The sequence below is a fragment of the Cyprinus carpio genome, chromosome A5, assembly GCF_018340385.1.
Source record: "Cyprinus carpio isolate SPL01 chromosome A5, ASM1834038v1, whole genome shotgun sequence".
NCBI classification, from domain to species: domain Eukaryota; kingdom Metazoa; phylum Chordata; class Actinopteri; order Cypriniformes; family Cyprinidae; genus Cyprinus; species Cyprinus carpio.
Window position 1 is genome coordinate 22,641,273 of NC_056576.1, and position 16,908 is coordinate 22,658,180.

At 37.7% G+C, this 16,908-nt stretch overlaps 1 protein-coding gene across 1 annotated transcript in view; it reads right to left on the bottom strand.

The window, feature by feature from the left end:
* Positions 1-16,908, bottom strand: part of LOC109063207 (extracellular matrix organizing protein FRAS1-like) — an 83,097-nt gene that overhangs the window by 9,214 nt on the left and 56,975 nt on the right. Inside the window, exons 35-55 of the mRNA XM_042756548.1 lie at positions 16,387-16,518; positions 15,884-16,012; positions 15,537-15,784; positions 15,293-15,444; positions 14,440-14,602; positions 14,211-14,343; positions 13,432-13,616; positions 12,734-12,890; positions 11,946-12,209; positions 10,579-10,767; positions 10,358-10,477; positions 10,081-10,260; positions 8,559-8,683; positions 6,397-6,537; positions 4,398-4,625; positions 3,312-3,425; positions 2,973-3,115; positions 2,324-2,491; positions 2,069-2,237; positions 1,711-1,957; positions 582-926 (exon numbers count right to left, since the gene is read on the bottom strand). Of these exons, the coding sequence (XP_042612482.1) occupies positions 582-926; positions 1,711-1,957; positions 2,069-2,237; positions 2,324-2,491; positions 2,973-3,115; positions 3,312-3,425; positions 4,398-4,625; positions 6,397-6,537; positions 8,559-8,683; positions 10,081-10,260; positions 10,358-10,477; positions 10,579-10,767; positions 11,946-12,209; positions 12,734-12,890; positions 13,432-13,616; positions 14,211-14,343; positions 14,440-14,602; positions 15,293-15,444; positions 15,537-15,784; positions 15,884-16,012; positions 16,387-16,518 (3,732 nt within the window). The remainder of the gene's footprint in view (positions 1-581; positions 927-1,710; positions 1,958-2,068; positions 2,238-2,323; positions 2,492-2,972; positions 3,116-3,311; positions 3,426-4,397; positions 4,626-6,396; positions 6,538-8,558; positions 8,684-10,080; positions 10,261-10,357; positions 10,478-10,578; positions 10,768-11,945; positions 12,210-12,733; positions 12,891-13,431; positions 13,617-14,210; positions 14,344-14,439; positions 14,603-15,292; positions 15,445-15,536; positions 15,785-15,883; positions 16,013-16,386; positions 16,519-16,908) is intronic.

Sequence of the window (16,908 nt, forward strand, 5' to 3'; positions counted from 1 at the left end):
TAATGTAGCAAAAGATTTCTATACCAAGATCAATTCTGTTCTGTTTCTATTCATCAAACAATCCTGAAAGAAATGTATCCCAGTTTCCACAAAAACATTCAGCAGCACAACTGTTCAACACTGATTATAATAAGAAATGTTTCTTGAGCAGCAAATCAGCATATTTGAATGATTTCTGAAAGATCTTGTGACACTGAAGCCTGGAGTAATGGCTGCTAAAAAGTCAGCTTTGCCATCACAGGAATAAATTACATTTAAAATATATATTCAACAGTCATTTAGAATTGTAATAATATTTCACAATACTACTGTTTTTATTGTATATTAAATGATTAAATAAGCACAGCCTTGGTGAGCATAAGGGACTTTTTTCAAAATCACAAAAGAAAGTGTTATTTTTGTTTTTGATTTGTTGTTGTTGCTCTCCATCTTTAATTATAATAATAAATAATGTTTAAAATCTTCATGACTCAATTTGTGAATTGAATAGTTTAAATGATTTTTTCAAGTCACAAAATTATTGTTTGTATTTTAGATTAATATTTCCTATCTCCAAAATTAATAAATCAACTACCACCAACCTGCATCTTCACTGAAGGTGAAGGACGCGTTGCCCAGGAAGACAGTGGAGGCATCATTTGGCCCATCTATAATGACTTTAGCCACAGTGACATCACCCATCCGTGCATTGTCCGAGGCGTCCGACAGCACCAGCTCAAACTCCTCAGAGAGTTCATACTCGCTGTCATCAATCAGCTTTACATCACAGGTAGACATGCTCACACCTGGGCCAAAGATAACTCTGTTGTCACTGCTCATGCCACGGGTCTTATAGTCAGAGCCGGACTCGAGAGCGTGCAGGCTGCTGCCCCGGGCTGACTTAGGCACAGTGTAGCAGAGGGCTGAGACTGTGCTGCTGGTGTCTCCTAATTAAAAGACAAGAGATGACCTTTAGCATATAACACATGATGATGAAGATCATCATTTTAAAAAGGATGATACTTTCTAATCAATACACTATTTTTTAAAGTAGCGTGTACATGTTAACTTTCACAGACTTGATCTTGAAGCTTCTCATAAAAAGTTGCACATTTTTATGGATTAGCCATGTAAAGAGCAATTGAGTTGAGCCATTTTTACACTTATACATGTTAAAGGAATGTGCCAAAAAAAAAAAAAAGACAATACTAAAATTCTGGTCAATACACTGATATTTGTTTTCATGTTATAGGCTGATAACCGAAAAAATGCTGCTATTGAAATGTATAACATTATGTCTAAATAAAATAAAATAAGTGGGCTGAAATCAAAATGTGTAATATTTATAATACTGGATGTGATGTACAGTACTACATCCAACCCAATGTAAAGTATTAAAATGGATATTTATTTTGAGGTTTGCTAAAGATTACATTTAACAGTGTTAATAAATTAGTGTTTTCAAATATTATATATTGAGCATTTATTGAAGCCAAAGTATGAATACTGAAGTATCACACTAATATATCCTGCATCCTTAAATACAAGTTAAGCAATACACACACCACACCCAATATTCAGATTAGGGGCTGATCCTTAAATTAACACATTTAACCATCCTCAGTCTTCAATATGTAGTTACATTCTTGAGCATGTTTAATTTATGGAACAGGATTTATAACGTATTCAGATATGAAGATCTTTTAATTTAAAAAAAATGGTTTCACTGACCCTTTCTTTCAACAGGAGCAAAGATAAAGCCTGTGCTCTCATTGACATGGTAGGTCTTCTTATCAAACTGCAGGGTGGGCTCATCCTCTGTGTCATTGATATTGACTTTAGCGCGGGTCACTGACCCCAGCAGGGCATACACTGGCATACTCAGCTCCACTTTAAAGCTCTCAATGTTCTCAAAGACCTGGTCATCATTGATCACAATGGTGCACACCTTGGTATCTTCTCGCTCATCAAACTGAACCTGGGGAACCACATTAAAGAGCATTTGAATGTTGCTGACTTAATCTATCAAATATAATGGAATTTGATTATTATAGAATAACACTTTGAAATAATAAAGAATAGAACATACTTGTCCAGCATACTCAACATAGTCCTGTTGTCCAGCCCGAGAGCCCATGCTGGAGGTGGAGGTGGCAGTGCCTTGCTCGGTACGACACAGCACAATAGCATACTGGTTCAGATTCCCAGTCCTCTTCACTGTGACCGCCACGGTTCCATCTTTTTCACTCACGTTGTAGCTGCAGACAGAAGACAACACATTACTGAGAACGAGTAGCTGGTTAGATGAAGACTTCATCATAAACAAAAACTGAGGCAGCCGCACCTCTTGTGCTCAAAGCTGATAAGAGACCACTGGATGTGAAACACATTGTCACTGACAATGTTGGGTTTGCTGTCCTTCACAAGGAACCTGAAGTTGTCCATGGTCTCTTGAATATTGTCCTCACTCAGAACGTATCTGATAAGGCCCAGGTTTATGTCAGCTGCAAAACAGAGTAAATTAAGTTACCTTTTATTACTCCAAATGCACTAGCAGAATTTGATGAAGGTGCATTTAGTTTGTAACACCAAGCATAGAATACAATATTCAATATTGTTGTTTTTTGTCCTTATAGAGTCTAGGTTTTGAGTTTTTTTTTTTTGTACGAATCGAATACTATGTTTTTTGTGTTACAGGATCATTCTCCTCACCTACTGTGGTTATTATCCCAAAATTAGTTCTCATACTAATTCAATGCCAGAGCTGATTCTTGAAAACAGGTCAACAAACAATATGGAGGAAGGCTTGTGGTTGTTTTTGCACAGGACAGGAAAAACAAGCAGAAAAGACAGTGGGCGACGTGCAGATGTGTGAGACTTGAAAAAAGGTCAACAAACAATATGGAGGAAGGCTTGTGGTTGGCTTTCTGTTGGCTGGCTTTGGGGGGTTTGTCACATAATACGCTTGAGTAAAAGAGGTGGATAGGGTTTGCAAAGAGGTGATAGGTTTGCCAGGATTGAGTTTACTCTCCAGGTAGCCGTGTTTAGCTTCTGTAGTGACTTCATAAGTCAGCTGTCCATCATCTGTGTCTGGATCAATAGTGAGAAGCTCTTTCTTGGTGATCAGATTGGTGGCCTAGAATCCCATTTCACATCAAAATGTCATTTTATGATTTGGTTAAAGAGAATAAATTCTATCACTTTTGCACCAATGCAAGATAAAGCCAGTAGGAGGCAGAAATGTACTGTTAGTTGAGATGTCAACACCTTATCGGGTGAATTAATTAGGCTCTTATGTGATCATAAATACAAAACAGTGTTACTAAAGTGACCTTATTTTCCATGTACTCCAGCCACTGCAGGCCCAGGTTGGTGACAATACGAGGGGTCCCGTCATCAACAGGTAAAATATCGATTTTAAACTTTTGTGGAGCAGCGGTGACAACCTGAAACAAATGATATTTACACACAATGTAAACTCTCCTTTATGATACAAACCCTGTTTCATGTATTTCCATAAGAGTAATTGCTTCTCATTTACCAACAACGCTCACTTTAATATCCATTCAATGTCAGATCAAACCTATTTAAATTCTAATGTGAAGTCGAGCTTTCTAAAGTGCTGAGCAATGGTGTTCTTGGCCTTCCTGATTAAACACTGTCACAGGGCTGCTATTTTGTCATCTTATGACAAGACGAGGTGACCCTGTTTCAATGACCACTGATAGATCATTTACCTCCCAGAACAACTGACTGGCAGCTGACACAGAGGAAGAGGAAAAAGCGACTGCTGATGGAAAGAGTTATTATGATGGAGGGAGAGAGTGGGACCTGACATGCTGTCTAAATGGCTATGTAAAAAAATGGACAGGATACCTTCAGGTGATTCATATGGTAATTTATATTCATGTCTTTATAAATATAAACAAATGCAAAAATGTTAGTTTATGTGCATACACTACTGTTCAAAGGTTTAGGGTATGATTTATTAATGTTTCTGAAAAAAGTTTATTATGCTCACCAAGGCTGCATTTATTTGAATTAAATTACTGTAGGAAACTGTAATATTGTGATATTTTCTATTTTATGAGGTCAGCAGGGGGCGCTCACCCTGTGGTTTGTGTGGGTCATAATGTCATAGTATAATGGCGGGGCCACTGTGCTTTAAAAATGCACTGTCCTTCAGATGACATTCTAAACTGTGGTAAAGACTCTCTGTGGTCACTAGGAATTCCCAGGGTGTTTCTTGAAAAGAGTACAGAAGGTGTATAACCCTGACCAAAAAAAAACATCTCTATGAGTAATTCCTATATTTGCGACATTTTCAGAAATATGACCCTCTATATACAGCTATTAGTATAACAATGATGAAAACTGGCCACATGGACAAGCTCAAATAACACAGAAAGTCTACTGACCTCTTTTCCACCCTCTTCGATGATGAAGAACATGTTGGTGCCATCACTGACAGTGAAGGTGAATCGGTCTTTGAGGGAGTTACTGCCGTCATGGCTGTAACTGATGCGGTTCTGATAGATGTCGTCCATAGTGAAGGTGTTGGTCTGACGGTAATGCTGACCATTACTTGTGCGCTCAATGGTCCCGTGACGAGGAGCCTGAACAATAGTAAACGTAACAGAGTCCTCCTGACAGAGAATTTAAAGGAGAGAGATCATCAAACAAGTGTGAAATGAAATGAAATTGCCGCTAAGAAGTAAAAGAGCACTGCTGTTTAATGCAACGGATGTCAGCTGTGTGCACTGGAATATTTGAGTCAAGCAGGGCGACCGACAGTAATTTCCCTCTCGCTCAAAGTGTTCTGTAATCACTCTGGGTTAATCTCCTCACTCACCCTCTGCACTGGTACGACTGTTCATAATTTTGTCTACATAGACCAACATCTGAGATAAGAGAGTTACACTAGTGTTTGGGGTCAGCAAGGATACATTAAAGGGATACTCCACCCCAAAATGAAAATTTAGTCATTAATCACTTACCCCCATGTCGTTCCAAACCCGTAAAAGCTCCGTTTGTCTTCGGAACACAATTTAAGATATTTTCGAAGAAAGCCGGGAGGCTTGAGACTGTCCCATAGACTGCCAAATAAATAACAGTGTCAAGGTCCATAAAAGGTATGAAAGTCGTCGTCAAAATACTCCATCTGCCATCAAACGTGCAATCTGGGTTATATGAAGTGACGGGAACACTATTTGTAAGCGAAGAAAACAAAAATAATGACTTTATTCAATAATTCCTCTGTGTCTCTTCATATCACCCTATGCTGTGTATGCTCTTCTGTATCATCGAAGAGGAGACCGTTGACAAAGGAATTACTGAATAAAGTCATTATTTTTGTTTTCTTCGCTTACAAAAAGTGTTCCTGTCGCTTCATATAACCCAGATTGCACGTCTGATGGCAGATGGAGTATTCTGACGACAACTTTCATACCTTTTATCGACCTTGAAACTGTTATTTATTTGGCAGTCTATGGGACAGTCTCAAGCCCTTCCGGTTTTCATCCAAAATATCTTAACTTTTGTTCCGAAGACGAACAGAGCTTTTACAGGTTTGAAACGACATGGGGGTAAGTGATTAATGACAAAATTTTCATTTTGGGATGGAGCATCCCTTTAAGTCATCAAGTGACAGTAAAGGCATTTATTATGTTACAAAAGATAAATGCTGTTCTTTTGAACATTCTATTCATCAACAAATCCTAAAAACTGCATCAGTGTTCACAAACAATATTAAGAAGCACAACTGTCTCAAGATTCATAACAAGAAGAAAGGTTTCTTGAGCACCAAATCAGCATAGAATGATTTGTGAAGGATCATGTGACAGATTCCCCATTACAGGAATAAATACGTTTTTTAAAATAGCTATTTTAAATTTTACAATATTACTATTTTTACTGTATTTTCGATCAAATAATCACAGCTTTGGAGAGAATACTGTAAGAGGTTTCTTTCAAAATCTTACTGACCCCAAACATTTGAACGATGGTGTATGTATTATCCACCTATATCCATATGTGACAGGAACTTTTTCTTTTTAAAAACCTTCATCCCTCACATTCACACTCATTCTTGATGGTCATTTTTACAATAATATTTCACAAATTCCATCATTCTGACTTCTAATAGTCTGTCAAATACAATGTTCAATTCAGGCAAAATTGTGCAATTCCACACTCCACTTCCACTCAGCGGTGCAATCTCTGGTCTGCACTATATTCAGTTTGCATAGCAATCTATTACAGTAACATTAAACATACAGTCCATTTTAAAATCTAACATATGGCATTTAAATACTACATAACAAGCTTTGATGTAAATCCTTATGCTTCATCTTCTTTTTTTTCTCCAAAGAATAAACTGAAAGCACAGTCAGGGTAAAACTCTGCGATAAGTGATACCTCTGTGTCAGCATTGGTAGCCTTCAGCTCAAACTCAGTGATGGTCTTCCTCACTCCTTCCTGCACCCTCATCCCTGGCACCTGCAGGACGGGCAGAGAGTCGTCCACCGGCCGGATGGTGATATAGAATGTCTGTGAAATCTGAAGGACAACAACATAGCAGTAATGAAATAATTAAATGCGCAGTGCTCAGTAACTGAATCTAGATATGAGCTCAATTGTTCTGCAGCACACAATCTAATTTCCCACTAATTATGTTTATGTAATCATCTTATCAGAGCAACAGAGAGACCATAAAGAAAAGTGGTTTTAAACCACTGACAGCTAAACTGAATTAGACAAATAAAGCAAAAACTCATCCTTAATAAAAGATGTACTTAGAAATTTTTTTCTCATTAAAAATGTTTAAATCCTAAAGAAATTTGTATTTTGAAAAGCAAGATTAAATCATGACTCCAGTCATGTCAGTATTATTTGATACAGAAGCAGGTCCAATTAATACTACTCACTTTAATTGTATAACCACATTATTACTGGACGCATTTGCTTTCAGGATAAATTAATCCTAGCTGACTGTGACTAAATAATTTCTACAATGGCACTTGCATCAGAAAATATTGCTTCAGCATCCATGCCACTAGGTGTCAGTATAAGTCTAAGACAACTGCCATATGGACTAGTGAAGCATTAATAAAAAATGCACCCCTAAATCAGCAGCGCAATACAAAAACACAAAGGCAGCATCTGTAATTTTATGATGGTGTGTTGATGGATTAGTTGGTGTGTTGGGTTGTTGCTTTGCTGGCGTATTTTTTGATGGATTTGAAGTCATGGTACTGATTTTGGACAGGCTTCTGAGGCAGAGTAATGGTTTAATGATCTACAGCAAAATATAGAGAGCTTTGGTGATAACTAAGTGGATATTTCATTACTGCAATATTAATTTCTCGCTTGAAATGATATAAAAAGTGGAAAACGTTGATCAAAAACATACATTTACACACAAACTGACCACCGATCGCAACTTTCAGACGCCATCTCTATTTTTTCTGTCACAATAGAATGCACAGGATTGTGGGATATCAAAGGCAGTGAAGGATACATCTATGCTGCCTTCAAAAACTGGCCAGATGAAGGCATCTCAGCAGACAGGAACTGAAGCTAACATTGAATTTGAACGTGCCTTGATGCCTTCCTACCTTGGAATGTGTCCTCCGAAGGCAGCATTTTTCAGTTTTCGGATGCAGCCACAGTGTATTTACGCATAATTTTCCATTCAAAATGGCAGAAGAGTGTTTCCCGCGGAGAGAAAAGCCCATTGTAGGATAATTGTGTTTTCATCTCTTTCAGACACTCGTTAGGCAGAATGTGTTTATTCAAACTCTTTGGCCCTAATTAGTGTGTGTGTGGGCTTGTATGTGTTTATAATGGAAAGAAAAGGGGTGAAAGGAAGAGAGTATGAAAAGGCAAGAGGGAGGACTGAGATTACTGTGAGAGGAAGTGTGTGTGTTCAGCATGTGTAGAATGAGAAATAGAAAGCGAAGGGTGGGCATGTACGTGTTTATATCCATGTTAGTTACCGTGAATGATGAGTGTGTTTAATCATTTTTTTAATGACAAATTATGTCATTAGCAGAACAACTTGAGTGAAAAGTTCAGTTGAAAAATCACATGAATTATTGAAATATTTTTTTTGTGCCTCTTTTACAGCCACTATTATTTTTATAGTATTTATATACTACTATAGTATTTATTCATATTTTGAATGAGCATTTATTTTATAATTTCAGTAACTTTTAGTAATATCTTTAGTAACAGTTTTCTGTTTTATTTTTTGTTTTTTTTTCTGTTTTTGATTTATTTTTTTTTTTATTCGATTTGATTTATTTCAGTTCAATAATTAACAAAAAATTAACACTGAGCAATACATGAGCTGCATATATTATACAAGTTTGTGTAAAACAGATTTGAGAAGGGCATCTTGTGCTTCAATGGCAGAAGGACATCCGAGTGTCCATACAAAGAGTCACATGATCAATGGCACTAATTGAATTATTTGATTAATGACATTTTAAATTTTTCAGAATCCAAGTCTTCTGCTCATCTCCAGTTTTAAATATATATATATATAAATGGACCCCACTGAATGTGTGTGCATGCACCTCATTGCCCCCGTCAGATACAGTGAAGGTGAAGTCATCAGAATGTATCTCCTCTTCACTGGTATGAACATACTGAATGTTGCGGGAGGCCAGGTCAGCCTGGGTAAACGTGCTGATCCATGTTCCTGCAACGACATCAAACCCAGAAAAACTCTCCAGTGACCATGTCCACCACTTCACATTTTGCCCTTGGTATTAAATAATAATGTAAACTCACTTGCTACCATTAACAATATAGCACATGTCAACTGAAATGGATGAATAAAACATGCACTACTGCAGAAATCCAATTGAGTGCGATCCGGGCATCGCCAAGAGGGACAGAAAGGAAAATAAAAACAGATCTTCACCCATGAAACCCCCTTATATGATGCTCTGATAGAGATCTATAGGCTAGATCCCATCTAATGAGATCTCAGTCTTCATTTGAACATGATGTTTAGATATAAAACATACTATATATCTTCCACGCATTGCCTGGCAGTTGTGGCCAGCTTTTATAAATGTACTGCTCTGCCCAAACAGAACCAGGACTCCAGACTATTAATATATATTAGGATCTCTCAGGCTTTTTATAATCAGTCTTCGATAGAGACACAAATAACAATGATGGTGTAGTATGTGTATTTGTGGATAAGTAGAGATTTGTATAGGCTAGGCTAAATAAGACAAAGTGTTGGGGAAGCTACTTTCAAACTGTAGCTTGCCAAGATATAAGCTATCCATAATTTAGTTAAACTACTCTTTTGACACTACAAGCTTCAAATAAAAAGTACCTAACTGCATTGAAGCTATGTAAGGGGACAACATCTTTTTATACGTAGAACCAGGGCTGTTGCTAAGCCCTTTTTACTAGGACACGAGCCCCAGTGAAATACCACTGTGCCCCAGTAAAACATCATCAGTAAAAAACTTGTCTGACAGTGGAGATTATTTTATATTGACCAGAGAACCATTTTCCTTCATAATATTTTAGCAGTTATGTTGTGTGCCTCATCAATCATGTCAGCTGTTTAGAATCAGAACTAGTGATACCAAATTCACCAACGAATCTCACTTTTGAGCAAATCGGTGAAATCTGAGTGCAAAAACACAGAGAATTTTTCACTTAATTAATCTCAATTAGGGTGAAAGCATTAAACTAATAATATAATATTCTAATAATATTATATTACACTAGAGAGAGAATTTATTAAAATGATTTAACTGACCCTAGTTTAAAACATTTTGTAAAAACTAGTTTAATTAACTACATGAATAAATAAACATTCTGCACAGCGACTCAGATCAAAATCTGCATTGTTATTTGATATATGTGAACCGTCTGAATAATTGGATTCATTAGGATGAATTACTATACAGCATCTTTTCAACTTGTTCAGTGACGATGGTTCTACAATTTGACATTTAAGAGTGATTTACAATTTTTGTTACTATACGGTGTTTTTTATATGTGTTATATGAATGCATTAGTTTTTAGTTCTACTGTTGGTTCATCACTCATAACAAGTTTTGTCTGTACCTGGTTTGCTGGAATGTTCTAGATGGCCAAGCTGGGGCTGTTTGGTGACTCTGTAAATGAGTTCATCTGGTTCACTGTCCTGATCTGTAGAGGACAGCTGCAGTGTTGTGATCTTCTTCAATGTGTTCTCATCCATAACCAAACCCTTATTAACCACCACTGTGGGAGGAAGTCTGTCCTCTGAGAGAGAGAGAGAAAAAAAAAGATGAGGATGTACCTTTTTCTAACATTCCTGAACATGACTCTTTCAATGTCCCAAAATACTTTCTCGGCTCACCCAGAACACTAATGAAGAAAGATTGGTCAATGGCTCTGTTTCCCTCGGGATCTTCCAGGTTGAACTTGAAAGAGAAGCTGCCTCCACTTTCTCCCTTTTCATGAATGTATTCCACATGTCCTGACAGATGAGGCGCAAAACCACATGAGACAATGCATCTCTGCCTAGAAATTCCCTATGGATGATTATGTATGAGAAAGAGACAGCAAAGGAGGAAAAACCTTTGTTGATATCATCCTGGGTGAAGCTGGTGACAGGTCCTTTGACGGATATCTGAGCCTTGTTTCTGCCTGTATTCAGCAGCAGGGAGCCCATGCTTGGGTCTTTAGTGAGGGTGAACTGCAGCTTAAGGTTATCTGAATCTACGTCCGTCCCTTTCAGATGCTGCTCTGTGATCTTAGATGAGGAACCTGTCGGGAGGAATGAGCAATGCTAACAGAAATGATACAGGCATTTAAGTTATGTATTAACATTAACTTAGTCTAACTAGATAGGAACCTCAATAATTCAGTGTTTCAATTTGTGCACCATAATGAAGTGAGATCTGTTTGGACTGGACTACTGCAGCAGTTCTCAGAGTGTGAGGCGCTTCTCTAGTTCACTGGCAGAGAGAGATTATCAGTGCATAATGCCATCATTTCGGTCTGGTCTGCACACAAAGCTGTTCAAAAGATTTTTATGTGCTTCTTCTATGTGAATTTTATGTGCTTCTCATCCATCTCTTTTCGTGTTTGGCAGATGAAAAAATACAGGTTTGAAATTATATGAAGCTGAGTGAATAATGAATTTAAATTTTTGGGTGAACTATTCCTCTAAAATGACTCCAGGAAAGTGGTATCAAGCCTTGTTTTTATTCATTTATTTTTTGGATATTTTAAAAGCCATTATCCATAATTAAAATGTTTTTGTAATAAATTTAAAGGGGATATCACAGAATGTAACTTGTTATTTTTTAACAAAGCAATGAAAACTGAAAGAACGAATGGAATTTTCATTGTTTTTTACTCTTCACACAACTGTTTTTGTCATTCAATAAACAGCCAAAATAAAAATAAAATAATTTTAAACAAAGTTTTGTTTAAAATTATTTTATTTTTATTTTGGCTGTTTATTGAATGACAAAAACAGTTGTGTGAAGAGTAAAAAACAATGAAAATCCCATTGCTAATGTCACTGGCTCCTTAATGTTAAACTGCTTCTGTTTTTGCTTATTTTTAAAATCCTTTGGGCAAAGGTAAGCAACTAATAAACATTAATTAGTTAGATGCTTTTTTCTCCAATATTTACTTATAAGTAAAGACATTTGTATATAACACTGATTGATGATCAGCTCATGAGGAGTTGGGGAAGTAAAGGTGTGCATTAGTTTTTCTTGTTTTAAATGGGAACATGACAAAAAAAGTGATTTTTATTTTACTGTATGCTAGAAAGAAATAATGTCAGTCTGTTTTTACGCTCATTTCAGAAGAAGTTAAGAGACTAAAACAACTGTGTCTGATATAATGATGACTACTAAAAATCAGCAACCTAACCAATCAGGGATGTTTGGGATGTGTGCAAGGACAAAGTAATGTAGCTGTATCTCGACCTGCTGCAATCTGTAGTCCTCTGTTGACTGTGACTCTAGGGCCTTCTCGCTTCCTAATATCCATGCTGAACTCCAGACGGCCGGTCTCTGTGTATATGCCATTTGTTACTGAAAACTGGATCTCATCTGTCCCAGAGCCACGTCCGTCTGGGGTGTAGACCAGCAGCTCATCTAGAACATCCTGGTAAGTAAAGGTGGATCCTTGCTGAAGAATCCTGCCATTCTCTAAAGGTTGAGAGTAGAACTGCCTTCTGCGTAGCTTCCCTATTGAGACACACACAGAAGCATTGCAAAGAAATGAACATTAATGCTACAGTACATTCCTTCTCATTTTTTTCCATCAAACACAGTATAAACACATATAAAATAATCACACATGGCTCTGCTTCCCATTTTCAAATAAATGTGCACTTGACCTCTTATGGTCACTCAATGTAATTTTTTGTGTAACTGCACTGCTGTCATAGCACTCTGATGCGGTGACTGTATTTCAGTTCTGTCAGCTCCATTCCTCACTTGCAACTACTAATAAAATTGCTGTGAACACCTTGACATGTGTCCATAAAAGTTTAACCAATGAAGCCCTGTGGGTCGTGGCCTTTCCACCAACTCTCTAATCAGTGGGAGAGGCACAATGACAAGAACATCAATCAGCCACACAGGAGCCGGTCGGAGCGGTTATGTGGCAAATAATGGATGTTTTCTGAAGGCTAGCCATGAATGAGCAACAGATTGGGGAATGAAGTGTGCATATGAAGAGAAATAGAGAGAGGAAGACGGGCACTGACCATATGATGGCTTCTTAATGAGGGTGAAGAGAAGCTCATTTTCAGGTGTGTCCTGGTCCAGCACATTCAGGGAGGAGTTAGTGATGACCACACCGGAGTTCTCCTCCACATGGATGCTGTTTACTGAGATAACTGGGACTCTGTCTTCCTTGGTGTGCTATAAACAACATCAAATAACATCTCATATATAAACTTGACAAGTCAGGAAGGAGAGACAGGAAAAAGAGGGGAATGTGGACATGATTCAGACTAGCTTTGAATCTGCATCCCATGGAGCCAGCAGCTCCAACCATCAACCATTTTTAAGGGACTGATAAATGAAGAAAAATCAAATTACTTGTATGTCACCTAAAGTAACAGCAAATGGATTTTGAAAATGTATTCTGGAACACATTCATCAAAAGAACAACATGCAGTCTTAAGCCCAAAGAATACTATGGTTTTTACGCGTACACTAGGGTATTCGTACAGTGCACGTGATGTTAATATCGTCAGTGGCATAGTATGCGCATGGTGTGTGCAGTCCGATTTTTTTAAATTTTGTAAAATTTGTAGACTCACATGTACGCCTTGATTTTTTTTTGCCCACATGGTGACAAAACTAGCCCTGGCAAAAAAAAACTACTGAAGATGACACCTACACTTCGTATATATATATAAATGTAAGTATATTTTGGACTTTATTGTTTCAATTATACCTGGATGTCTATGGTGATATCAAAAGCCTCAGTTTGGCTTGATCCATCACTGATGTAAAAGCTGAAGACATCCTGGTGGATGTTAGATTGGCGGATGTTTTGAACATAGAAGATGTGGTCTGAGGTGAGGTCTTCTATAGTGAAAGGGACGTCGGGGCTGATCACGCGAGATCCACCAATCGCTGCTGTTGAACAAACACAACACTTTGAGCTTTAGTGTAGTCTCGTAATTCTGGAGACTGCATTTGACTGGGAATAACATGTCTGAGCCCAATATCCAAACAAGTAATTGATCTTAACAAAAACAACAAATAAGCAACTTTCTAGACAAAAGAGTGTGACTGTCAGCTGTAAAACAAGAAATTGATAATATTTATGAATAAATGGCTGTGAGGAGCGAACACAAACCCAACATCATGAAGATAAAACAAGTGTGTTCTTAAAGTAGATACACATCAAAAGCAGACATCAGAGTTTGCATCTGTGTTTTGGATGAAAAACAAAATTTTGTACAACTATAATTGGGAGTTTATGTTCCATGATCTCCTTTTATCTTCCCCACTCAAACAGGAAGCCTGAACAAAGATGACTGCATCAATCTGAATTTCACACATCTACAAATCTCTGTCACAGCAAATGAGTGCTCTGCTCATGAATAAAATTACACCATCAGCAACTGTTAAAAAAAAAAAAACATCCTCAAAGTGACTGGGAAAAGGAAGCTAACATACAATGATGCAATGTTATATATTACAGATGGAGACAGCTGGGTGATTCACCTTGTTTTGTGTTCTCAATAAAGCCATACTTTGGTGGGCTCATAAGCCACACCAGCAGATCCTTTCTGGGTGTGTCTGGGTCAGATGCAATAATGTGATTAGCTGAGAGCTGGACCCTCCCTCCTTCTTGAACCTTTACACAAGAAACACCATAAAGAGTTCAGGAATGCTAAAAGAACCAGATCGAAGACTAGTTGATTGGTGAAGGTGAAGTGGGAACCATTTTCACCTTAATGCCGCTGCGCACTGTGACAACAGGTGGCTGCCTCTGGGCAGACGTGATGGTGATAGTGAACATCTGGTTCTCCAGACGATTGTTCTCACCATCATAGACAACGAAGTGGAAAATGTCAGTGACAGGCTGGTTGCCTGTTTCAAAGGATGTAACATACTTAAAAAAAAAAAAAAAAAAAAAGAAAACAAAAGAAAAAAGAAATTTCACACTATTTTCAACCTTTTTCAAATGCTGAAAGAATGAGAGCTGGGAAATTGCTGTGAACATAAGGTAAATATTCAATCTGCTTAAAAAGCAAACCACCAGAGGATAACGCTCAAATATGGGCAAAGATGTAATCACCTGAGAGAACTGTTTTACATTTCAGCATTTCTCAGCAGGGCTCAACAATTCAAAGCAATTAAAGAAGCTTGTGTTGTAATGCATGTTGAGGCTCCCCAAGCACTTTAACTCGCCAAACATTTTACATGCCTCATTTACAGAGTCTAATATTAACATAAGCTGAACTAGGAATGACACATTAATCCTTGTTATGATCTAAAAACACTGATATGCAGCAAAATTGTGGTAAAAATAAAATCAATATTATTTAATTTCAATTATCATAAAATATATAAAAGTAACAGAGCTACTAAAAATATAAATACATCTGATGCACGCAGGATTATAATGAAAATAAAATACATTTGAACTGAATTTTAATCAATTTAATCAATTTTAATCAAAACTACTAAAACCTTAAAAATTAAAATTAAAACAGAAAATGTAAAAATTTAATTAAATTCAAAATATTAATCAAAAACTACAACAGTAGTATCTCAGTCGTACTAAAATGCAGGGTGTTTACCTGATTTTGTGGTTGTTGATGTCCTCCATTGTAAAGGAGGAATATTCACTAAGCTCCTCACTGTCTGCTTCAGCCTTGGTTTTGGTAAGGATCCCATACATTGGTACAGAAACTAACTGCACAAAAACTTTCTCATCGGGAGATTCGACATCCTACAAGACATTGGCAATTCCTTTTAAGCATATTGTAGTCTACCAATTTTAACTTTTATTTTCAGTTATTATCAGAACATGTCATTCCATACCACATAAGCTAACTGTGAACGTCTAATGATGGTGCTGCTCTTCTCCGCCACCTCCATTGACAGCAGGGCCTTAGGGTCACGTTTGGGTGCGTCACCTTTGACCTCTGACACCAAGACCTGCACTGTGATGGAGGTCAAGGAGATCCCGTCAGTCACAGAGAAAGTCATGGAGTCCTCCTCAGTGGTGAGACCTGCATGCTCGTACTGCAGAACATTCCTGGTGACGTCCCTGGAGGTGAAGGTGTCCCCTGAGGTGAAGGAGAGTATTAATAAATAAACTAATGTAACTGAAGCCAGAAAGTGTTAAAGAAGAACACATCTGAGAGAACCAAAAATGCTGTACCTACCGTTAACCATCTGGACCTGGGAACCAAGGTCCACTCTCAGGAGGGCCCCGTGTAGCGGCCCCTCCACCAGTTCAAACTCTAGATCTTCAGGGGCCGTATCAGCATCCGTCACTGCTAACTGTTGCCCACCTACAATGACATGAAAACAAGTCCATGTAAGATTAAAAGGGTAACATTTTATGTTTATGTTGTGCTAACTGACGTTTTACTGGCACCTAGGGGTGTGGATTTAACAAAGATTTTCAAGAAATGCAGTATTTGCATGATCTGTTTATTCAATGTGTAAAACTGTCCAAAAAAACGTGTTAAAAAGTGAGCGACTAGTCATGTGATCTCATATGATATTACTGCTGTCTAAATCACTGGTCACATGATTTTGAACTAATCAGTTTTTAATGTGTAAAACTTTTTTTAATGAGGTGTAAAACGTTTTTTAATAACATTGACTGGGCCTTTAAAAATACTTTACCAATTTACCAAAAATACGATACACGTGTCCTTACCCACTGGTGCCCTGCCGCCGAGACTGACCTCCAGCACCGGATCCAGAATCTGAAAGACCGGGGGCTGCTGATGATTGGCCAGCAGCAGAATAGCAAAGTCCATCTCTGGAGTGGTGTGCTCTCCATCAGAAACTGACATAAGAAAGGGAGTAGGAATAAGTCACACATGCACAAGAACACTGATGACCTTCAGGCCAGTTCTGTCTTCCACACTTCAGCTCAGATGAAGGAATGCAACTTAGACACAGGAAGAATGAATCAGACAAAGAGTTAGAGGGAAAGAAAACAGAAAGAGCTAAAAAATCATCTCATCCTCCAGACACTGAACATTAGATGTGAACTACAGGGACAACTTCGCACACACAACTATTCAACAACTACTCAGAATTCCTAGTAATATTATTTCTTCATAAATATCAGCAATGAAGGGCCCATTTGATAAGTAACCTTAGAGCTCAAGCAGCTGTGTGATGTGTATAAATTTGTGCTTGTGAAAATTTGTAACCATGGCATCCTAGTATC